Source organism: Hakea prostrata, chromosome 7, assembly GCF_041222555.1.
Source record: "Hakea prostrata isolate BN-2017 chromosome 7, UWA_Hpros_2, whole genome shotgun sequence".
Classification (NCBI taxonomy): domain Eukaryota; kingdom Viridiplantae; phylum Streptophyta; class Magnoliopsida; order Proteales; family Proteaceae; genus Hakea; species Hakea prostrata.
The window spans coordinates 14,726,678-14,751,648 of record NC_142606.1 but is presented as its reverse complement, the minus strand read 5'-3'; the positions used below and the strand labels follow the sequence as shown (position 1 = coordinate 14,751,648).

General features: G+C 37.7%; 1 protein-coding gene across 3 annotated transcripts; it reads right to left on the bottom strand.

Annotated features, from left to right (window-relative positions):
• Positions 1-233: 233 nt before the first annotated feature.
• On the bottom strand, positions 234-21,710 carry LOC149010042 (uncharacterized). Of its 3 annotated transcripts, XM_089160322.1 has the most exons (11): positions 21,562-21,710; positions 21,401-21,479; positions 21,205-21,268; positions 19,109-19,441; positions 17,899-18,100; positions 17,358-17,537; positions 15,922-16,002; positions 15,664-15,827; positions 10,032-10,168; positions 1,712-1,827; positions 234-524 (listed from the first exon to the last, which is right to left on the bottom strand). In XM_089160322.1, exons 4-11 carry the CDS (start codon positions 19,363-19,365, stop codon positions 273-275), a joined length of 1,389 nt encoding a protein of 462 aa, XP_089016448.1. In that variant the 5' UTR covers positions 19,366-19,441; positions 21,205-21,268; positions 21,401-21,479; positions 21,562-21,710; the 3' UTR covers positions 234-272. The 3 variants fall into 3 exon arrangements, with proteins under 3 accessions (XP_089016448.1, XP_089016449.1, XP_089016446.1); XM_089160323.1 differs by lacking the exon at positions 21,401-21,479; XM_089160320.1 differs by lacking the exons at positions 21,205-21,268; positions 21,401-21,479.
• Between the last annotated feature and the right edge of the window lie 3,261 nt (positions 21,711-24,971).

Below are 24,971 nucleotides of genomic sequence, written 5' to 3'. Positions count from 1 at the left end.
TCTCTCATTTGATGGCTCAGGTGTTTCCAAGTTCAACACAATCAAGCTTTGAACCCAGAATGTTGGTGCAATTTATTGCAGCTGCTTTATTTGGATTGGGACTATATTCCCATTCTACAGAGATAGTGAGATCCAGAACAATTTTCACTGGATCTTGGGCGCTTGATTCACATTATTCGTATTAATGTATGAAGCACAATGCCAATGATAACATTCCATATTGGTATCGATCATTTTCATTTTTCAAAGTCACATAGGATTTCAATGTAGTGTTAAAGTTTAGAAGCATCTGCTGTGATTCTTCTGCTCAGAGCAATTGCTACCTTTGACCCAGATGTGCGATTTAAATGCCTGCTGATGAACTCCCCAGCTGACATGAGCTTTTCAAGATCAACGTTGGTCTTCACCCCAAGCCCATTAAGCATGTAGACAACATCCTCAGTCGCAACATTCCCAGAAGCACCTTTGGCATATGGACAGCCTCCAAGACCAGCAACTGATGAATCCACTATATTAATCCCCATCTGTTACAAAATTTAAAAAAGAATAAAAAAAAATGCATCAGTGGGTAAGATGGAATAAGCAGGAATATTTGACAATCTTGCTTGTGGCTCATAAGGTGCAACAGGAGTCAAGCCTATCCTGCTAATTGCTGGCTTCAGTTAGGAGCCCCACCTTGTAGGAGTTTGATATTTCAGGCATAAAGGATTTTGTCTTGAGCTTTGGTCACATCATCCTGGGAGGGGTGTAGGAGTGGGGTTGGCCCTTGGCTGTAAGCGTTGGTTTATACTTTGTCGCTATAAGGTGTCGTTTCAGAACAAGGTTCCACTTCCATCACCTTTGGCCTTTCTGCTCCTCTACCTCTCTTGCCTTTTCCATGGAGCTTGGCTCCTAGTTGTAGTTCCTACTATAATTTCTTTTGAGTTAAATACTTGAATCCTGTCTGTTGATTTCCAGTATTAAAATTAGTATTGATTCTCTATTTACTTTAAGCAATTCAATTTTCAAATAAGTTTCCTAGCCAATATACAAGGAGTGGGTTTCATTGTCAAGCATTCAAGTCTTTCTGGAGAATCTCCTTAGATCTATCACCAGCAGACTCAGTTGGCAACAAACTTGGTGTGACCATCTACATTGCCATTCATGCAGTAATTTCAGTATGAATACAGTTTGCTCAAGGCAGATAGGATTAGTCAACAATCTAGTGAACTAATGACGAAATCACAAGCATAACAATGTAGTAGTATATGTTGCTTAATTTCATTAAGAATGGGTCAATAGATGCAAAATGTCAACACTCCAGGAGTATCCTAATATCCACCAGAAAAATGCCAAAAATCATGTCTTAACATGGTAAAATTAGCTAATAAGTAAAGGCCTCTCTTGATTGCCAATCCAGGAAACATGTCTCTACACATGTAATACTAGAATGAACCGACTCATATTGGCAGATGCAACCATAGTCTGCAGGTTTAAGTTAAATTAGGGCCAGGTTATATTATTTAGCATTGAACTGACTGTTAAACTATTAAGAATAGGGTTAGGTTTCCCTCAGCCCACCAAAGTGGTGCCCCAAGTTCGTCCCCTACTAACAAAGAGACGGTTAGCTTCATTTTCAATCCTACCACCAGTGTCACTCAATTAAGAACAGAATTTAAAATTGATGCTCCCTTCTTTTAACCCGCAATTGAAATCATTAAAATTTGCTTACTTGGAGGGAGACCAAAATATTAGAAAGTGATTGCCCATAAGTGTCGTGAAAATGGACGGCAAGCTTCTTGATAGGGACAACAGCCCTTACAGCTTCAAGCATTGGAACAACAGAACCTAAAGACAAAAGGTAATCGAAAACAGAACATAAGTGCAACAATGAACTGGGGAAAAAAAAAGAGATGGAGGCCTGAAATGGAAAACAAACTAGATCTGCACCACAAGAACAAGTTTTATCATTAAGAAAAACATAGACTAGGGAAATGTTGAGATACATGCCTTTGTTAAAACCTGAACATAGAGAGGTTAATGAAAATACTAGTTTCTCTTTTAGATTTGCCAAGCAAACCAACTGTTAGCTGTATAATGCAGTTCATTGTTCTTTCTTCTTTTTTTCCCCCTTTTTTTTGTATATGTGCTGCATAGAAGTCACTTCTGAACCTTACATTTTGTTGCTGCTTGTACATTTTTTTAAGGCACAAACAATTAGATCCATAAGAAGCAGAGAATACAGCATCTGAAATAGCGCATTCCTGCTATAAATAACAAAATGGAGCACCATGTGTTTGTTCACAGTACTTTTTGTCCTATAAATGATTTTTAAAAGATATTCAACACACTCAAATCCAGTGCTTTGATTACACAGAGATATACAGGCGATTAGCTGTTTCAGTAAACATTTAAGACATTTAATGAATTAATCTGGAACTCTGGCATGTAACGTCACCATATCTACCCTACCAGAACAGATCCACTGGAGAACAGTGAATACATGACCACAACAGTGAATATAGATGGCTACATAATGGAATGCTTACACAAGAGATGAGCGTCAACCATGATACACTGGGTGGTAGCCCTCCAAAAGGCAGCAGTAGCCCTTTTGAAGAGAACAACTGTCTAATTACTGTGGGGTGGTTTTAACTGTCCACCATGCACTGATTAAAAAGAGAATTTGAAATACATGGGGAAACAAAAAGGTGCTCCTAGTAATAAACTGAAACAAAAACTACATGCATGGCTGGGAGGGCTTGCCTTGGGCCTGAGATGGCATCTGATGAAGAATCTATTAAGCCTTGGCTGAGGGTCGTAAAAGCAGCCCCCAAGCATCCAGCATCAGTTAGGCTTAATTTTGAATGCCCAATGGGTTGTATGGCCATTAGCTTAGTATTTGGCTTATATATTTGTTGGATTCTAATAGGAGTTAATTTAGAGTTTGTATTCATGTAAAATTCTATTCCTTGTAATAGTGTATTTTCCACTTAATTATAAATAGAGGGCTTGAGCAGGGTTCCTCGTGTCGGCGATATATCGCCGACACGAGGCGATATGTCGACATGTCGCTGGGGGGCGACACGACACCCCCCAGCGACACCGACATTACCAGAAGTCGACGATATATCGCCGATTTCCGGCGACATATCGCCGACGATTGAAAAGTCGACGTCGATAACATCATCGCAGGATCGGATTGGGTTGTGCGAGGGAGAGGAGTATGGAAAGGAGGTGGGTTGAGGTTGCGTGGGAGTTGTGTCCAGTGAGCTCTGCAAATGGGGCAAGTAACGCTTCCATGGCAGACATTGGAGGAGATACAAATACAATTGAAGTGAAATGCGTGTGAGCACTACGCCGTGAATATAGCCTGCCCAGGGCTGCCGACAATCGTGCTGTAAGTTGGAAGTTCGAATGGTTGTCGGCGGAGTTTGAGTTGCTGTTAAGATGAGAACAAGATCCCAAAGTAAACCTGCAAGCAATGAGTCGTCTGGAGCAACTGGTCGGAATGAAATCGGAGATAATCGCATAGCAGTTCAGGCTGTTCAGCACAAGACAGTAAATGAAAAGGATTGTTCGCTGTTCATTCACACAGCTCAAGCTTGCAGCTGCTCAAGTGCAGAAGTGCTCTGAACCTAAAATCGAACAGCTGAGAAATCTGTTCGTGACGACGAAGGCTATAGCAGAGGCCAGGCGATTTGTGGAGCATAACGATCTTTCGAGTGCTCACCACATGCTCTCTTCGTCACGCCGTGGCTGATGCAGTCGAGTTCCATTTCCGCTGCAAGTGCTCAACAAGATAAAGCAGGAAGAAGAAGAAGAAACAAGGAAAACAGTCCCCCCGCCTTGCTTTTGTTCCTTCCTCGGCTTTTTTGGTTTTTGAGGAGCTACAGCGATGGAAATCAAGAACTGTAAAAGAAAAAGGCAGAATCAATGGATCCTCTCGATCTGCTCTGAGCTTCTCGATTTTCATTTTAAGGTAATCGGAAAAGTATGAGCCCTAAAGTCGACAAACGAGTTACAAAAATCGGGCGACATGTCGCCCATGTCACCCGTGTCGACCATATTGCCACGGTCCGACACGGCGACATGGAGCGACATGTCGGACCTTGGGCTTGAGATCATTGATCAAAAATCCATTCTACCAATATTAAGGAAGGGAAGGGAAGAAAAAATTCTCGCTGAGGAAGACCTACCTCCATTGCCGAGACATCTCTCTAGAACCCATCGCCTCTACTTCCGATTAGGGTTGAAACGGAGCCGTGTGAGTTCAAATCGTTCATTGTTGAGTTCGTGAGTTATAACGAGCATCTTCGACTCTGCTTTCAGTGATTTGAGAGAGTTTTTTTCAGATTCCATCTCCTTCTTCAACCAAAAAAAAAACTGCAACTTCCGCCATCGCTAGACTCAAACTCTACTTCGGTCGCCATCCCCATCGCCTACTTCCGTCACCATCGCCTTCGCCTGCTTCCATCCCCATCACCATCGTCTTTCACAGGTAACCTACGATGCTTCTAAAATCCTATTAAAACTCATCGTATGAAATAGACCAAACCAGAACCATATTTTTTTTCTTTTTTTCATTGGTTCTATTAGCCAAAAACCAATAGACCAGACCAGATTTTTTTTCTCTGGTTCTATTAGCCAAAAAAACTAGTAGACCAGACCAGATTTTTTCTCTAGTTCTATTAGCCAAAAAACCAGTAGACCAGACCAGACCATCCATCCTTTGACCAAACCATATTTTGATGTCTCAAGGGTTGGTTTATTTGTAATTTCTTTCATAGTTTTTGCACCTTTATAATAATAATAATAATAAAATGTGTTCCTTATATGTATTTTTGAATTGTTTGGGCTGTTCGACTATTGCATTCTACGACGTTTCAGTTACTTCGAAAGGGTGAAGACAGAAGAATAGCAAACAATTTTGTCAACATGACAACTATTGATGGTACTCCTGCTCCCACTGGCTCCGAACATTACCCCACTCTTCATTCTCTTTCCATGAGATTTGATGGAACAAATCATTTGATCCAATCTCGCTCTGCTTACCTGACTATTGCTAGAAGAGGACTAGTTGGACACATTACGGGCACCACTATCAAACCTATTATCGCAGGTGTTTTACAGGATAAATAGATATCAAATGACTCTCTTATTATGTCATTCCTTTTGAATTCCATGCATCCAAATATTGCCCGGGATTCCCTATTACTTGATACTGCAGCCCAAATCTGGAAGGCTACTACTGAAACCTATGGATAGTTGGGGAATGATGCACAGGTTTATGAGTTACGAAAGAAACTTCATGAGACTATCCAAAAGGAACTGACTGTGGCCCAATATTATGCTAAGTTGCGCTCTCTTTGACAAGAATTGGATCATTATGGGGATTATCACCCCACTAATCCAGATGATTTGACTACTTATAGGAAGCACATCGATAAGATTCGGGTATATGACTTCTTGGCAGGTTTGAATGTAGAGTATGATCAGATCAGAGTGCAAGTATTAAGTCGTTCTCCCTTTCCTACACTAGAATAGTCTTATGCACTTTTTCAGTGTGAGAAAAGACGTTGATTAACCATGCTTCATGCTCTTATTGTGGAAAAATCAGCCTTACAGTCTGTTAGCACTAAATTTGATTCAACTAAGGAGATTGTCAAGTGTAAATACTATCACAAACCATATCATACCAAAGCCAATTGTTGGAAGCTCCATGGGAAGCCTGCTGATTTTGAGAATAAAAGAGCACAAAAAAGAGGAAAACCGAAACCTCATATTTCTGAGACAGTCTCCACAACACCCTCTGCAGACGTTGGTCTTTCACAAGAGGAGTTAGCAACTCAGCGACATTCTGCAGTCTTCTACTGCTGGTACAGCCTCTACCACTACTTCCTCTACTAACCAAACCAACTCCTACCTTGCTACTTCAGGTAAAACTTTAACAAGCTTCCAAGTTTCTTCAGTTTCTACTCCTTGGATAATTGATACAAGAGCCACAGATCATATGACAGGTTTATCCTCCTTTTTCTTACAATATTCTCCAACTTATGGAAAGGATAAAGTTTGAATTGTTGATGACTCTTATTCTTCCATTGCTGGAAAATGGACCATTCAACATTCTCCATCCCTTTCTTTGTCTAAAGTTTTACATGTTCCCTCTTTCTCTACTAACTTGCTCTCTATCAGTAGTCTTATACATGACTTGAATTGTAAAGTAACATTTTTCCCATCTTATTGTGTCTTCCAGGATCTGGTCACCGGGAAGGAGATTGGACGTAGTAAACTAGACAATGGACTTTATTTGCTCGAACCGATTGAAGGATCTACTTCTGCTCTGACTACATCTTCTAATCAAGTCCATTCGGTAATATAAGACCTTCATCAGTGGCATCGTAGGCTAGGTCACCCCCCTCTAAGAACTCTTAAGAAAATATTTCCTGATTTAGTTTCTTCTTGTAATGAGAATGATTTTTTTTGTGAAGCCTACATTTTTACGCAAGCAGACTCATTCTACTTATTTGTCTTCTCTTCATAATAGAAAAACTATTCCTTTTAAGCTAATTCATACTAATGTATGGGGTCCCTGCCGACGTGTGTCTATTACTGGCCATAGGTACTTTGTTACTTTTATTGATTATCACTCTTGTTCTACATGGATTTATCTTTTAAAACAAAAAAATGAGGTTTTTCGATGTTTTCGTGATTTTTCATAATATGATTAAAACTCAGTTCAATGCCACTGTGAAGATCATTCGCAGTGACAATGGCACAGAGTATATTGATGGTGAATTTTAGAGATATCTCTCTGACTCTAGCATAATACACCAGACCAATTACGTTGATACGGCTGCCCAAAATGGGGTTGCCGAAAGGAAGAATCGACATCTCTTAAAGATAGCCCATTCCATTATGATTGCTATGAATGTACCTGACCAATATTGGAGTGATGTTATACTCACTGCTTCTTACCTTATAAATAGGATGCCCAGTAGGATACTTGGTTTTTTATTATTCCCCCAAAGATTTTTGTATGTGTGTTATGTCAGAATCACCGCCCGCGGCTACACTGCATATTTTTGGGGTATTCTACTACTCAGAAAGAGTACAAATGTTATCATCCTCCTTCTAGGAAAACCATTGTATCCATGGATGTAATTTTTAATGAGTCTTGCCCTTACTATACACCTCTCTAGGGGGATAGTCCTAGAGGAGAGGTGTTCTTTCCGACTCTAGATTTTCCTATCACACACAAACACAACTTAAGAGTCCCAGAAGAATTTCCTGACCAAGGGGAGACTTTTGTCAGTATACCTGAGGACTCTAATCCTCCCCCTTCATTGTTTGAACCATGTGAAGAACCTAGGCAGGGGGAGACCACTCCTGTGAGACAAATTGTTGAGGTCTTTCAAAACCAGATTGACCAGAATAAGGAGGTGCAAACCCATCAGAGGAAGAATTACAACCGGCTAAAGCAGGTGGAGAAAGGTGATACGTTTCCACTTCAGTCTCTTGCTCCAGAATCAGATTCTATTGTTCCCCTTAAGGTATCTTCTTTTAATCTTTCTATTGTTGTTAGAAAAGGAGTCAGATCTTGTACTCAACATCCCATAGCTAAATATGTTTCTTATAACTCTTTGTCTAACTCCTATCGTGCTTTTATATCCTCTCTGTCATCTGTATATGATCCTAAAAGTTGGCAGGAAGCCTATGCTGATTAGAGATGGAAGGCAGCTATGGTAGAGGAAATGCAGGCAATGAAGAAAAATAACACTTGGGAGCTGGTTACACTTCCTCCAGGAAAAAAACCAGTGAGCTGCAATGGGTGTTTGTGGTTAAACAAAATAAGGATGGATCAGTCAACAAGTTGAAAGCTAGACTAGTTGCAAAGGGGTTTACCCAGACCTATGGGATTGATTATCATGAGTTTTGCCCCTGTTGTGAAACTAAACACTTCCAAAGTTTTGTTATCTATAGCTGTAAACAAAGACTGGAACTTGCACCAACTAGACGTAAAGAATGCCTTCTTACATGGGGAGTTAGCGGAAGAAGTCTACATGGAAATCCCACATGGTTTCTCTGATGACAATACTACAAGGAAAGTTTGTTGGTTGAAGAGGTCAATTTATGGGTTAAAATAGTCTCCTAGATGCTAGTTTGGACGCCTCCTGAAGGCAATGACTTCTATTGGGTACAAGCAAAGCAATGCTGATTATACACTATTTGTCAAGAAGTCAGGTACTAACAATCACACTTCTCATTGTCTATGTAAACGATATTGTCATCACAGGGAATGATGGTGAAGAAATTCAAAAGTTGAAGGACTTTCTTGGCAAAGAGTTTGAAATTAAAGATCTAGGGAAGTTACAGTATTTCTTAGGGATTGAGGTGGCTCGATCAAAATAAAGGTATATTCCTATCCCAAAGAAGTATGTCCTAGATTTATTATCAGAAGTGGGAATGTTGGGGTGTAAAGCAATTGATACCCCTATTGAAGCTGGAACTAAACTTAAAGAAAAATAGGGAGAATCAGTAGACAAAGGAAGATACCAAAGGCTGGTAGGTAAGCTTATTTACTTGTCCCACACCAGGCCAAACATCGCTTATGTTGTTGGGATAGTGAGCCAATTCATGCATGATCCATATTTAACTCATATGAAGGTTATTACCAGAATACAACAATATTTGAAGGGAACTCCTGGTAAAGGAATACTTTTGTCACCCACTGATAATCTAAAAGTAGTAGCATGCACTGATGCAAACTGGGCTAGATCTCCAGACAGGAAGTCAATTTCAGGTTACGGTACCTTTGTTGGAAGTAATCTAGTTACTTGGAGAAGTAAGAAACAAAATGTGGTAGCTCTATCTAGTACCAAAGCTGAATATAAAACTATGGTTTGTGGAGTTTGTGAGCTACTATGGTTAAAAGGTTTGCTGCAAGATATTGGAGTCCAAGTTCCAAACCCTATGATGTTATGTTGTGACAACAAGGCTGCTATTAGAATTGCTAATAACCGGTGCAACATGATCGAACTAAACACATTGAAATTGACAGGTTTTTTGTCAAATGAAAGATGGAACAAGGGCTTATCTGCATGCCTTTTGTAAGATCTGGAGACCAAGTAACAGATGTTTTCACTAAGTGTTTGAAAGAAAGAGATTTCCTTCCTATTGTAGGCAAGTTGGGCATGACTAATATCTATGCCTCAACTTGAGGGGGAGTGTTGGATTCTACTAGGAGTTAAATTAGAGTTTGTATTCATGTAAAATTCTATTCCTTGTAATAGTGTATTTTTCACTTAATTATAAATAGAAGGCTTGAGATCATTGATCAAAAAGCCATTCTACCAATATCGTGTTTCTCAACAATATTAGTTCTAAAAAAGGAACACTCCATGAATAGTAGTGGTCATCTATACATCACAATTTTCGGAAAAAATAATTCATGCAACTGCAACTAACTGCAGAAGGCAAGAAGTGGGGAAAAAATTTGTTAAACAGATGCTGGTCATTCATTCTTAAGACCAAGCAGAAGGTCAATTAGATAGTATAGGCCAGCAAAAATGGTTTACTAAGCAAGTCTACCTAGGCTGTGGCGACTTGGAATAGTGACCATGAGCCACAAGCACATTAACAACCAAAAAGTACTGATTCTGGGACCCAAAATAATGAAACTTGACCTTTAACCTTTAACGAGGAAAATTGTAGCAATCATCATGCATGTTAAACGGAAAGCATTATAAAAGGGTTTCAGGAGGTCTTCATTAAGAAGGCAACCATATGGTTCAGTATACCCAATTTGTCATCCAAAATATTCACATGTGTAGGCACTTAACATACAAGGGAAAGTCACAAACTTAATGTTTTCATGGTAATAAGATATCAATGTTAGTATGGAAGTAATACAACTACATACCACTTATTAAAGCTCTCTATGAAGAAGGAAATTTATGGTCCAAAGGACAGTTCCTAGTTCTATATGTCAGTGCCTCTACCAGTAATGAAATAGGATGTTTTAAGGGAAAAAAAGCAACATGAAATATTACCTGGTGTCCCAACCCCAATTGTATCACCAAGGGAGATCTCAAAGCAACCCATTTCAGAAAGCTCCTTTGCCACATATGCTACATTTGATGGAGGAATCGGTCCTTCCACAGGGCACCCAACGACACATGATACATAACTATTGAAAAAGAAAATCAATAACTTCAAATCAGAACCCCTAGGCAAGATACTGAATGTGCTAGTGCACTTTAATGATAAAAACAATAACAATAAAAGCAATAACGATAATGATAATGATAACAATAGCAATAACAGTAAAGTAACAGTACCAATAGAAATAACGATGATAAGCTCCCCTACGGCTAGAAAACAAAATCAAATCAGTAATTGAGCATTACATAAAAATGTCATTTGAGAAGACCAGCTGGAGGTCATCTGGCTGTCCAACACAAGTTAATAGTGCGTTGTGCCAATGTGGGCACAGTCTTATACCTAATACGTGTGCTTGAGGACCCATCCAATCATGTGTTGAAAACACAAGCATTATATAATGTACAATTATATATGGATAATTCTTTTTTTTGTTTGTTTGGTATTAGGAATACATTGACTGAGATTAAGCTAATTTTTGCGGAGTTGGCAGATGTATCATAGAGTTACAAAATTGAGAAACATTTATGTTGAGAAACATTTATGTTGAGAAACACTATGTTGGTAGAATGGATTATTGATCAATGATCTCAAGCCCTCTATTTATAATTAAGTGGAAAGTACACTATTACAAGCAATAGAATTCTACATGAATACAAACTCTAATTTAACTCCTATACAAACTCTAATTGAACTCCTAGTAGAATCCAACACTCCCCCTCAAGTTGAGGCATAGATATTACTCATGCCCAACTTGCCTACAATAGGAAGGAAATCTCTTTCTTTCAAACCCTTAGTGAAAACATCTGCTACTTGGTCTCTAGATCTTACAAAAGGCATGCAAATAAGCCCTTGTTCCAACTTTCCTTTGACAAAAAACCAGTCAATTTCAATATGCTTAGTTCGATCATGTTGCACCGGATTATTAGCAATACTAATAGCAGCCTTTTTGTCACAATATAACATCAAAGGGTTTGGAACTTGGACTCCAATATCTTGTAGCAATCCTTTCAACCATAGTAGCTCACAAGTAACTAGATTACCTCTAACAAATGTACAGTACCTGAAATTGACTTCCTGTCTGGAGATCCAGCTCAGTTTGCATCAGTATATGCTTCTACTTTTAGATTATCAGTGGGAGACAAAAGTATTCCTTTTTCAGGAGTTTCCTTCAAATACTGTAGTATTCTGGTAACAGCCTTCATATGAGCTAAATATGGATCATGCATGAATTGGCTCACTACCCCTACAGCATAAGCGATGTCTGGCCTGATGTGGGACAAGTAAATAAGCTTCCCTACCAGCTTTTGGTATCTTCCTTTGTCTACTGATTCTCCCTCTTTTTCTTTAAGTTTAGCTCCGGCTTCAATAGGGGTATCAACTGCTTTACACCCCAATATTCCCACTTCTGATAATAGATCTAGGACATACTTTCTTTGGGATAGGAATATACCTTTCTTTGATCGAGCCACCTCAATCCCTAAGAAATATTGTTACTTCCCTAAATCTTTAATTTCAAATTCTCTGCCAAGAAAGTCCTTTAACTTTTGAATTTCTTCACCATCATTCCCTATGATGACAATATCGTCTACATAGACAATGAGAAGTGTGATTTTAGTACCTGACTTCTTGACAAATAGAGTATGATCAGCATTGCTTTGTTTATACCCAATAGAAGTCAATGCTTTCAGGAGGTGTCAGCATCTAGAAGACTGTTTTAACCCATAAATTGACCTCTTCAACCAACAAACTTTCCTTGTAGTATTGTCATCGGAGAAGCCATGTGGGATTTCCATATAGACTTCTTCTGTTAACTCCCCATATAAGAAGGCATTATTTACGTCTAATTGGTGCAAAGTTCCAGTCTTTGTTCACAGTTATAGACAACATATATCCGACAGTGTTTAGTTTCGCAACAGGGGCAAAGGTCTCCTAATAATCAATCCCATAGGTCTGGGTAAACCCCTTTGCAACTAGTCTAGCTTTCAACTTGTTGACTGATCCATCCATATTTTGTTTAACCACAAATACCTATTTGCAACCCACTGGTTTTTTTCCTGGAGGAAGTGTAGCCAGCTCCCAAGTGTCATTTTTCTTCATTGCCTGCATTTCCTCTACCATAGCTGCCTTCCATCTTTTATCAGCATAGGCTTCTTGCCAACTTTTAGGAACAGATACAGATGACAGAGAGGATATAAAAGCACGGTAGGAGTCAAACAAAGAGTTATAAGAAACATATTTAGCTATGGGATGTTTAGTACAAGATCTGACCCCTTTTCTAACAGCAATAGGAAGATCAGAAGAAAATACCTTAAAGGGAACAGTAGAATCTGATTCTGAGCAGGAGACTGAAGTGGTAATGTATCACCTTCTCCACTTGTTTTAGCCGGTTGTAATTCTTCCTCTGATAAGTCTGCACCTCCTTATTCTGGTCAATCTGGTTTTGAAAGACCCCAACAGTGTGTCTCACAGGAGTGGTCTACCCCTGACTAGGTTCTTCACATGGTTCAGAAAACGAAGGAGGAGGATTAGAGTCCTCAGTTATAATGGCCAAAGTCTCCCCCTAATCAGGAAACTCTTCTGGGACTCTTAAATTGTGTTGGTGTGTGATAGGAAGATCTAGAGTCGGAAAGAACACCTCTCCTCTAGGACTATCCCCCTGGAGAGGTGTATAGTAAGGGCAATACTCATTCAAAATTACATCCATGGATACAATGGTTTTCCTAGAAGGAGGATGATAACATTTGTACCCTTTCTGAGTAGCAGAATACCCCAAAAATATGCAACGTAGGCCGCGGGGAGCCAGCTTACTCGGTGGGCTCTGATTCTGGCATAACACACGCATCCAAAAACCTTTGGGAAAAATAACAAAAGAAGAGGCTCCCTAAAGAATCTCATTAGGACATTTAAAACCAAGTATCCTACTGGGCATCCTATTCATAAGGTAAGAAGCAGTGAGTATAGCATCACCCCAGTATTGGTCAGGTACATTCATAGCAATCATAATGGAACGGGCTATCTCTAAGAGATGCCGATTCTTCCTTTCAGCAACCCCATTTTGGGCAGCCGTATCAACGCAATTGGTTTGGTATATTATGCCAAAGTCAGAGAAATATCTCTGAAATTCACCATCAATATACTTTGTGCCATTGTCACTGCGAAGGATCTTCACAGTGGCATTGAACTGAGTTTTAATCATATTATGAAAATCACAAAAACATCGGAAACCTCATTTTTTTTGTTTTAAAAGATAAATCCATGTAGAACGAGAGTGACAATCAATAAAAGTAACAAAGTACCTATGGCCAATAATAGACACACGTCGGCAGGGACCCCACACATCAGTATGAATTAACATAAAAGGAATAGTTTTTCTACTATGAAGAGAAGGTAAATAAGTAGAATGAATCTGCTTCGCAGCAAGGCTTCATAAAAAATATTATCCTCATTACAAGGGAGAACGACTTAATACTTGCACTCTGATCTGATCATACTCCACATTCAAACCTGCCAAGAAGTCATATACCCAAATCTTATCGATGTGCTTTCTATAAGTAGTCACATCATCTGGATTAGTGGACTAATAATCCCCATAATGATCCAACTCCTACCAAAGATAGCGCAACTCAGCATAATATTGGGCCACAGTCAGTTCCTTTTGGGTAGTCTAATGAAGCTTCTTTCATAGCTCATAAACATGTGCATCATTCCCCAACCGTCCATATGTTTCAGTAGTAGCCTTCCAGATTTGGGTTGCAATATCAAGTAATAGATATCCACGGGCAATATTTGGTATCATGGAATTCAAAAGAAATGACATAATAAGAGAATCATTCGAGATCCATTTATCCTGTGAAACGCCTGTGGTAGTAGGTTTGATAGTGGTGCCGTAATGTGTCCAACAAGTCCTCTTCCGGCAATAGTTAGGTAAGCAGATTGGGACCAAATCAAATAATTTGTCCCATCAAAGCCTACCAAAAGAGGATGAAGAGTGGGGTAATGTTCGGAGCTAGTAGGAGCAGAAGTACCATCAATAGTTGTCATGTTGACAAAATTATCTGCAGTTCTTCAATCTTCAACCTTTCGAAGTAACAAAAATGTTGCAGAATGCAATAACCGAACAACCCAAAACAATTCTAAATAATGATAACACGTGAACAGTATCTCCTCAGGTTACCTCCAATTAATATATTGTTGAAACAAAGTACACCAAGAAAGTACTTTAATTCAACATTATACTAATTGAAGGTAACCTGAGGAGATAAAATTTTCCTAAACATGCACTTAATCACTCAATATACATTTCCAGGATACCTGAAAAGCAAACAAACACGGTCCAAAGAGCAATGGGTCCAAATACCTTTTTTTTTTTTGGAAAATGACAAATACGTCCCTAACAAATCTGAATTTATAATTAAGTCCCTGTAATTATGCTAATTTACACATGAGTCCCTAAAACTGTGTAAATTTGCAAATAAGTCCTTGAAAACTTATAAATTTTCAATTAGGCCCCTGAAATTATGTGTATTTACACATAAGCCCTTAAAATTTTATAAATTTTCAAATAAGCCCCTGGCAATATGCAAAATTACCAAAATATCCCTAAACTAGTTTAAATTTACAAAACCAAACCCCTCTAACCTACGATTGTTGTTCCGTGGAGGAGAAGGGAGGAGAAAAAAACTTGGTTCGATTCAAAGCAAGGCAGCTTCTTCTCTTCTACTTGCCTCTTTTTTTCCTTCTACTTGCCAGCAGCAAGCAGCGGTGAGTTTTGAGCAAAGCAGCAAGCAGCAGCGGTGAGTTTTGAGCGATGCAGCAAGCAGCGACAAGCAGAAGCGGTAGTGCTTCTCTTCTTTTCTTTCTTTTCTTCTTCTTTCCTTCTGATTTTTTCTTCCCTATTGTGGTAATCAAGGAGCTGGTTACATAAAGTTTTTAGAAAAGTGAAAAATTCTGCAACGGTGGTTGCAGAAGAAACCGTTGCAGAATTCAGATAAGAGAAATTCTGCAATTAGTTTTGCAGGAAATCTGTGATGGGTTTTGCAGAAGGAAAAAAAAAGATTGTTGCAGAAGAAAGATAGAGAAATTCTGCAATTAGTTTTGCAGGAAATCTGCGATGGGTTTTGTAGGAAAGAAAAAAAAAAAAGATAAATCCTAATTGAACTTAGGCTCTGATACCATGTTGAGAAACACTATGTTGGTAGAATGGCTTATTGATCAATAATCTCAAGCCCTCTATTTATAATTAAGTGGAAAGTACACAATTACAAGGAATAGAATTCTACATGAATACAAACTCTAATTTAACTCCTATACAAACTCTAATTGAACTCCTAGTAGAATCCAACAATTTCATTTGTTAACAAAAATAAGAATCTTCCTTAGATTTTCATCTCACATGTATATGAATGCAAGACTGGAGTATGGTGCAGATAAAGTCAAGAAAAACTCTGTAAAACTCTGTTTGTTAAAGAATCTGAATATACGGGAAGGGAAAAATAGAAAGATGAAAGACCACTAACATACCCACGAACAGGAATGGTAAGTGATCTTGCAGCCTGAACAACAGCTCGATAACGCTGAAGACTCTCATCAATGCTGCAATTAATGTTTGACTTTGAAAAGGATTCAGAAGCAGAGGCAAAGACTGCAACCTCCTTAGCTCCAGCTGCAACTGCAGCTTCAAACCCCTGCAAGCACACAAAATCAATCAACAACTTGCTCTTTAATATGAAATTCAGCATAATTTGCAATATGGATTTCCAATCCTTATAAGAAAGTTACTTTAAGGTTAGGAGTCAAAACAGGTAATCTAGCACTCTCCACATTCTGTATTCCTGCCATCACATCCTTCGCATCTGCCAGCTGAAACATGGATGAAATAATTCAAAGATGGTTTCATTTATTTCAACAAGAAGTAGTCTTGTCCCAACTAAATGGGATCTGCTAAGTTTCATGAATTTAGTTTTGATAAATCAAACACATAATGTCCCAATCAAAAGGAAGCACGAAATTGAGAAAACCACCCAAAAAACAAAGCTTTTAGCAAGCAACACAAGGGAGAAACAGAATTACAGACCAAACAAGCTGTAACCAGTGTAATATATTGAAATTTTGACTGTCCTTAGAGGGGCTTAAACCTTCCTGATGGATGAAATTAAAACAAAGTGTTTTGGGTGAAAACCTAGATCTAAGAAAATACCAAAATCATTTGCTTCCAAGAAAATTACAGGAAACAAAACTAATCAGAGGATTAACATAATGACAATAAAAGCAATAGTTCACAAAACATAAATAAAGATCAAGAATAGTGTAAATGACAATATAGATTTTAAATGAATTTCAACAAAATTAATTTGAGTTCTGCAAAAAGCATAAATGTCTTCCAAGAGGTTGTCAATGCAAAACATTGAATTGATGATAGATATCTCAACTGGTTAGGCAATAAAGGGAACTGAAACTCCCAGGAAATTGAATCATGCCCTTAAATGACTTTTAGAACAAGAAAGTTTTTCAATATCAGTTAAGACTTACAAGAAGGGTCACCAGCTGAAACCTGCATTAAGAGATATATTCTCATCAGCATAGCATCTTGCTAATTTGTTTATATAAATCTAAGTCAAAGAAAATTTATTTCGTTCCTACATGAGGTGTCTGGTAGCTACTAATGAGATTCTTCAAGAGTATGACAAACAACTAAAATAATGTTCGGTTACTCGTAACTCTTCAGGGTCAACATAATCCATGAATCAAGTAGTTCAAATGCCCTGTCAAGGACCTTGGCATGACCTATTTTAGAATTTTCCAACACAATATTATGATTACCAATCAACTAAATTCTTACATCCATGTCTCTGCTTTATATCTAGGGTGAATATATCTGACAATGTCCATGTCTACACAAGTTACATATGCGTGTCGAAAGATGGCAGAAATAAATGAAGGTGCTTATTTAGGAAGGTTGGTCCGCTTCTTCTGCAAGATAATGAGACTCATCAGATAGGGTATGAATTTATGATACTCTAGGCTTGGCTATCCTCTCCCCCCCCCCCCCCCCCCAAAATAACAAAGGGGGGAAAGAAACCAAAACAAAAAAAATAAAAATAAAAAGTAGCAAAAGAGAAAGAAAAACTATAGGCATGCTGGAAACAGCCAAACACACAGACAGAAGCAGGTGTTCTGGAAGTAAGAAAAGAAGGAGAGAAATAATCGTAAACTACCTGTGGTACCCATTTTGCCGAAACAAAACTCGTTGCCTCAACAACAGGCAATCCAGAAGAAACTAATCTTTGTATCAATTCAATCTTTACAGCTGTAGGCACCATATTTTTCTCATTTTGCAATCCATCCCTTGGCCCAACTTCGACAATCTTTACATAGTTTGGGATCCCATGCAAAATCTGCAGATTAAAGCACAATCAGGTTCTAGATCACCTATACATATCAGAAAGAGAGGACTAAAGAAAAATGTCAACAGGAGTTTTACGTGCGGTAAGCAGACTCCGTAATTGGCTAGACAAAGCTATGCATTGTTGAATATGGGTATACAGCTCAGGGATAAAGAAATTGTTCAAGTCTTCAAATTCATGCATTTAAATTAAGAATAAAAACCAGATGCACTTCGAATTTATGCAGTAAATTTATGAATTTTAAAAAATATAAAAATAATAATAATAATAAAAAGAAGCCAAAACCAGAAGGAAAAATGTGCAACCCACCCAAACAAAAAAATTTATTTGGATTCCAACAATTCCAACAAACCTGAACATTGCTCGTTACACCCCTTACACCATTGCCACTGCAATCAGAATAGTGACGATTTGGCACATACGAATCACAGACGCCTCCAAATACTCTATGGTACCGGTTCTCAACCAAACTTAAAGTCCGTTTTGAGGAGCCTCCATGCAACCCATACCTGGTCTGCCTCCTCCTTGGAAATGTATCTCTTGTATAGTCTTCACTGTAGGAAAAATCCAATTGTGAAGTTTTAATAAAGATACAGTTTGAAAGTAGAATACAGCTACAGCCTAACAGACTGAGAAACGAATTTTCATAAGAAATTTCCTTTTAGAAACTCCTTGCTGCATTTCCAGACATTTCTACAACAACATAGAATAAGAAAGAAAATGAAGCTAAAAGAAAGGCTACGTCCTTTTCTTTGCAGTGTTCTAATCTTAACAGTAGCGAAGCAAAGAATACAGTTATCTCCCCTCCCCATGCTGCTTCTGAATATGAAAAAGAAACTTCTCAAATGACCAAATTCCTCTAAGACACGAACTCTATGAAAACGGCCAATCATCATCATCACCATGAATAATAACCATCCACCAAGGCAACATGAAAAGTCAAGATCACAATTTTGTGCACAGTTAGGGCCATGGTCTCAAAAGACAAAAAATGGTTGCAAACATAAACACTGAAAGTACAAGAGGAACTTCCAAACAAATGAGGATCAATTGATTTAATTTAGCTACGAACCGTTGTGACCAAATGGTCCGAGTCTTAAAACAGCCGCTCTATGGAAGCAGGGTAAGGCTAAGTACATTATGACCCTCCTGCAGGGATAACAATCTCATGCATCGGGCATGCCCTTTTCACAAAACCTGGAAGGTGCGCAATCCAGACTGTACCATAGCCATCCAACAGTAAGCATAGCCATAACATCCTTCCACACGGCACCACTAGCAGTGCCATCAAGAAAAGGCTTCCTCATGGCACGCAAAGAGACTTTTTCGGACAATGATTACAATGATATAGACAATTATTGCTGATGGCGAAGAAAAAGGGGCAGTTTCTTGCTGTCAATGTAGGTTTGAGTATATTATTATCAAATAAAATTTGGATCGATAAAGAAGCACTTAATAGTATCGTTCTTTTTCACTTCTTTTAAGAAGAAAAGAAAAAGAAAATTGTTGTGGGTATGAATGTATGAAAAAAAAAAAGCAGAAAAAGAGTATCTTGCACTTACTTGTAACCGTTAGATAAGCTGCAACCTCTCTCAATCCAGCGATTTCCCATTGCCATATCATCTGGTATCGACCTGCAAGCAGTAGAGGAGACCCTCCTGACCCTATCAATGCAGCTCGGGTTTGGCAAGTTGTCAAGACCCAGTGGTTCCTCCAAACTTGACATTGTGGCACCCGATGCCAAAAATGGAACTGGAACTAATTTATGTGACAAGTAGGTTCTCCAGCACGAACACTTTAAGGCTTTAGTTGCTATCATTATATCAACAGTTGAGGGAATGATAACTCATTCCACTAAAAGACCGTCCAATTTCATTCTAAAAAAATGCAAATACCTGATTTCATCACAAGCAATATATGTCATGAGGGATGTAAGTAAGTGAACCATGAAAGCATAAGTCATAATATACGAAATTTTAACTAGCTTCTGACAGGAACTAGGACAGATTCTTGATATACACTTAGGGTGTGTTTGGTAACGGGCCAAGGAACAGGTTTTGGCATTCTTTTCTTCTCAAAACGTGAAAAAGTGTTTGGTAAAATGGATTGTTCTTTCATTTTCAGGAAACGAACTGGTCCAATTTTCTTGTCTGAAAATGCTTTTTGAAAAACAATTTAAACTTGTTTCATCGTTCTCAAAAACAAAAAGCACGTCAAAAGGGGACACTCAACCCAAACTTCATTCACACACAACTTCTAACTCCTTCCCACCTTCATAAGTATTTTTTTTTTATAAGTCTCCATTGTCTCAAGTGTTCTCAACACAAATTTTACTAAACGGTCAAAATTGTGCTCAGACCATCGTTCTTTAATAAAAACGCTATAAAACGATTCTCGCAAAGAACTCCGTTCTGAGAAAAGACTGTTACCAAATGCACACTTATGTTTATCCTATTCAACTTAAGCTGATGTAACAAACCAGGTAGAAACACACTTAGAATCAAAGCACATTTAAGGAAAACAGAACTCAGATAAATGCACATCTAGGAGAGGAATTAATGGCAGCTACAAAATATGGATCCAACTGATCACTGATCTGCTCATGACTGACACAGTGACACCTCACAACAAACAATGCCGTACAAATGCATTAACAAATTCCAGGAACTAAGTTCTTCAACATTCATGGGGGGAACAAAAGAAAGAAATCTTAAAGTCATGCCATGCCAAAACCATCCAATGCAATCTATATCCAGCACACATGAAGAAAGCAAACTACTTTCATCAATATGATCACTCATGTAGATCCCCTTTCCTGTCAGACAGATTTAAGAGTTTTGACACCGAAGACTTTTAACCATTGCCTACGGACTTCATATTTCTTGGTTAGCAATCTGGATGAAAAGATCCTACCATAAACAGGAGAAAATAAAGTACAAAACCATTTTTGCCTTTTCATATGTACTGCACAGGTTGTCAATAGGGTACAAAACTTTTAACATAATTTAAGAGGGATTTCGTGCAGTTTACTCTTCTAAAAGTGAATTAGAAGAAGTCCTTAATATCAAGTGGAGGTAGCATTATGGAGTTCGGATAAGGACTGCAACAAAACCTGAAAGAGGACCATGAAACAAGATTGATTATCACCTTTTATGCTTTCTACAACCTGACAAACCCCATTTAGGTGGGGTAAGACTATTTTGTATTTTTCATTTAACATAAAAGGTAATCTGCATTAAGAAAGAAAATAGAGCAAAGTGCTAGTATACGCTCTGAAGTTTGACAAACTACCTCCCTAGACCCCTCTTCCCAACTTCAGCAAGGACACAGCAGGGAGATCCAACAACATGAAATTGTAAAACCTTTTACCTAATTCTGGAACGAGGTCTCCGTTGGGCAACCCATTCCAAATTTGATAAGGCTGTTTTGTTGTTGTTCTACAGTTTTGACGTCCTAAAAAAGATACTCCCAAAGAAAGAGAAGCAATGCAGTATAGAGTACGATGAAAAAATGAAAAGAGGAGCCGTCACTACGACACCAATATTGCAACTAAACAGACAAATATAAATAAATTTTAAGCTATTCAAATTAGAACCAGCTTATTTACACATTAAGTTTGAAATGTAATAGGCGAGATAAAATTAATGCCCTAAAATACCTAAAGTAAGTTTCATTGCAGTCTGCAGATGAGATTATCGTCCACAAATTGCACTCGTAGAAACCTATAGAAACCAAAATTGAAGGTGAAGATACTCTCGTGCTAAGGGTTTACGACAACACAATGTTAAATCTCAAGTCTCAAACATAAATCTGCAACCAAAGCCTCAAAACAAATCGGAAATTTTGAGTTTTACCAACAAAAAGAAATCCGAAATTTGAGAAAATCCCAAAAAGCAATACAACGAAAACTCCATCATCGCAACCCTAAAGTTTCTAACAAGAAGAAAAACAAAGAATTAGAGCAGAAATAGGATTCAACAATTCGAAGATATGGACAAGTAACAGATGAACGAACCATAGATGAATCAGCTCCTGCAGAGAAGACGAGGAGAGGGCTGTTTCCCTTTCTCCAGGTTTCGATTTGATGATCAGATACGTTTCAGATTTGGGATTCAACTTTAATTCCTTGAGTTTTTTGGTGCGGGCCGTGCGTCCAGATGCAACATGGGCAAATCCCGCCAAAAACAACTACTGCCCGGTGACGTAAGGTTGTTATTAAATTTTTATTTTAACTTTTTAAAATGATAATGGAAAATGTGAAACATACAGCCACTGACCATTGTTGGAGGCAATTCTTTTGAGTTTTGACCATTTTCTCCGAATCTGGTTCATCTCTTCTGGTGCATTATAACCAGAAAATACAATGGGATCTATAAATAGAAAAATGATTTTTTTTTTTTTTCACTTGTGGGTCTCACTCACTGTATTTTGTGGTTTTAAAGCTGTTGGGAACACAAAATGCTCCCCATACAGGTAGCAGATCCAAACTCATTTTCAATTGACAAATGAAAAAAGAAAAAACAATTAGGGGGTAGACAAATGAAAAACGAAAAAAATTACATAATTAATTATTTTTATATTTTTCTTTACAAAATAGTTACTCAAAATTTCAATTTATTAAACTAACAAAAACTGAGTTTAAGTTTACAAAATTGACAAAATCATTGATTTTTCATCTTCTTTGGACATTTTTATTCTTAACACTATTCACACTAAAAAATAAAAAAATCAATATTTTATTCCAAAGGAAATTTTCCTTTCTTTTTTTCATCCCCATGCCAGTATGATCCGTTTTAGAGGTAGAAATGTTCAAATGATTAAAAATCAATATTTTTGTTAGTTTTATAACTCAAAACTTAATTTTAACTAATTTTGCTAATTTTTTTAAGATGAAATTTATAAGTAATTAATCATGTAATTTTCCAACAAATTTTTGTTTAGTAGATTATTGTTGGTTCAAGATTCGATTGATTATTCAAAATTGTGATTTTTGTGCTTTGTGGTCCCTAATTGAATCCATTGATAGAATAAGGGGTTATATTCCAATGTTCTATTCCATTTTCCCTTTTATGGGTGTTTAAATCATGTAGGCACCATTTATTTGAAGAATATAAAGTGAATTGGAAAAAAAATTATATTTTTATTAATTCCTAAAGCATGATTTGTTCCGTTTAATAGAATGAAAAATGAGTAAATAAGTTTGTTTGTTGATAATTGACAATTCCCTTTTCCCTGTTGGGTCAAGCGATGTAAAATTGGCTGCCCTAATCCTACTTATGGATTAGGATATCCCTTAATGATGGCTCGATGGGGATAATCATTATTGAAGGGATAATCATCCCAGGTCCAAGGTTATCGGAGTCCTCTACTAGCCCAAACTAGTAGGTCTATTGCTCAACGGATCTACCGATAAGATCCAACGACTACCCGAAGAGGCTCAAGTGCATCCAACGAAGGAGATTCGAATGTCACTCTATATAAACCTCACTCCATCAAGGTGAGGGGATCGAAAAAGGATACTATCCGAGACTCGGGTGGATACACCGATAGACCTAAACTACGATCTATCAGATCCCCTTCCCGGTTCTTCATTCCTTAAAGCAGAGCCGTTTGTGATCAGTTCATCAACTAACTAGCCTCCGGGGGGGACTCCGACGGTCGGGCCACATCACGCTTTCGTTTGTTGAGACATCATGAGGAGATCTAAGGGTCCCCAGATTTGTGGACGACACCCACGCCATCTCATTTGAAAGTCATACATATTTTTGTGAGACTTTTGCAGGAAATAGAAGATAATGATAAAGGTGAGACTCATATTTTTTATTTTTTTCACAAAACCCTTTGAATGTGAATCCCAAATATATGTTTTCATTTTTTTATTTTTTTTTCAAAATAACAAACTTGTATAATTATACAAGAAAAAAGAAAAAAGGAAATCAGATGATTAGTCAATGTTTCAATTAAAAAAATAGTTAAAACTGAGATTGAACGTCCAAATTAACAAATATAGTGGTTTTTCATCTCTTTGGCCGTTTTTTCCTTAAAACTAATCATACTGGCATCTGATTTGAAAATGTTCAAAATAAATGAAAAATAGTGATTTTTTTTATTTAGATAAAATAGTGATTTCCATGAAAATTTATTATTTTGATTAGTTTTGTAAACTTAAAACTCGGTTTTAATTAATTTTGTTAATTGAAATATTAAGTGTCTATTTTTTTTTAAATAATAGTTTTTTTCTATGAAACCCCTTAAGTGCAATAAATCACACGACGTCCCCCTTACATAAAGTCTAATATTTCAAGTTACCCTCTTAACTGTCAAAACACTTAACTGTTAAGTTTGGTTTGTTAAAAGTCTAATAAATTCCTGGTAGTGTGTAAATACCAAATTACCCCTCAATTAAACTCCCTTCATTTTGCTCCCTATGTGGGTGAAGGGACCTATCATCATCCTTCATCTCACAGGAAACCCAACCACCGCCCCTCCCTTGCCAACGACTAATGTCTCTCCCCTCCGGTGACCACCACCCCTCCTCCTATTCGAAAAACCATAAATGGTTATTGGTTTCTTAAACTAGGAAGTAGGAACCCAATCACTTCAATTTAAGTTTATGGTGAAATTGTCGAACCCTAAAACCACACTTGAGATTCAACTCATCCTTGATGTGTATCTGAAATCGTTGAGTCACATATGTTCTAAATCCTTCAAAACAAAATGCTTGGTCACATGGGTTTGACATTAGAAGTTACAAGAAAGAGTCCAAAATCGACTTTGGAAGAAGCATAGTGGTGGAGACGACAGCCTGTGTTTTTGGTATTGAGGTGTTGATTGTCTTCCTAATTCTATTTTGCAGGTCATTCAAATAAAAACCAGAACATTGAAGTCACTTTTGAACTAAAATCATCAGCAGATCAATTAAAAAATTTCCATTAATAATCTGCGAAGAAAGAACCCAAAATTTTGTTAGGCACGTAAAAAAAAAGTGTAATGTACAGAAATAGATAACTCATTTTATAACCACTACAATGTTGCTTTCTTTTGCTTTCGATTTCAACTCATTTCTATGACTCTTTTCTTATGGCTATGGCTCATGGCTGTGGTCATAGCTGTGGTTACTATCATATTCTCAGAGAGGGGGAGGGGCGGTGGTGGAGTTTTCAAGGAAACAAATTAATTGAAGGATAGTTTGGTATTTACACAATCAAAGATATATTAAACTTTTAATAAACCAAACCTAATTGTCAAGCATTTTGACCGTTAAAGAATATAACATGGAATATTATACTTTAGGCGAGAAGTACGCCATATAATTTATTGCACTTACTAAAGGGGTAGTTTCTAATTTGGCACCCACTTAAGAGTTCGGATCAGCAACCCGACGCTTCCTGACCACAAAAACCAGTGGGACTCACGATAAAAAAC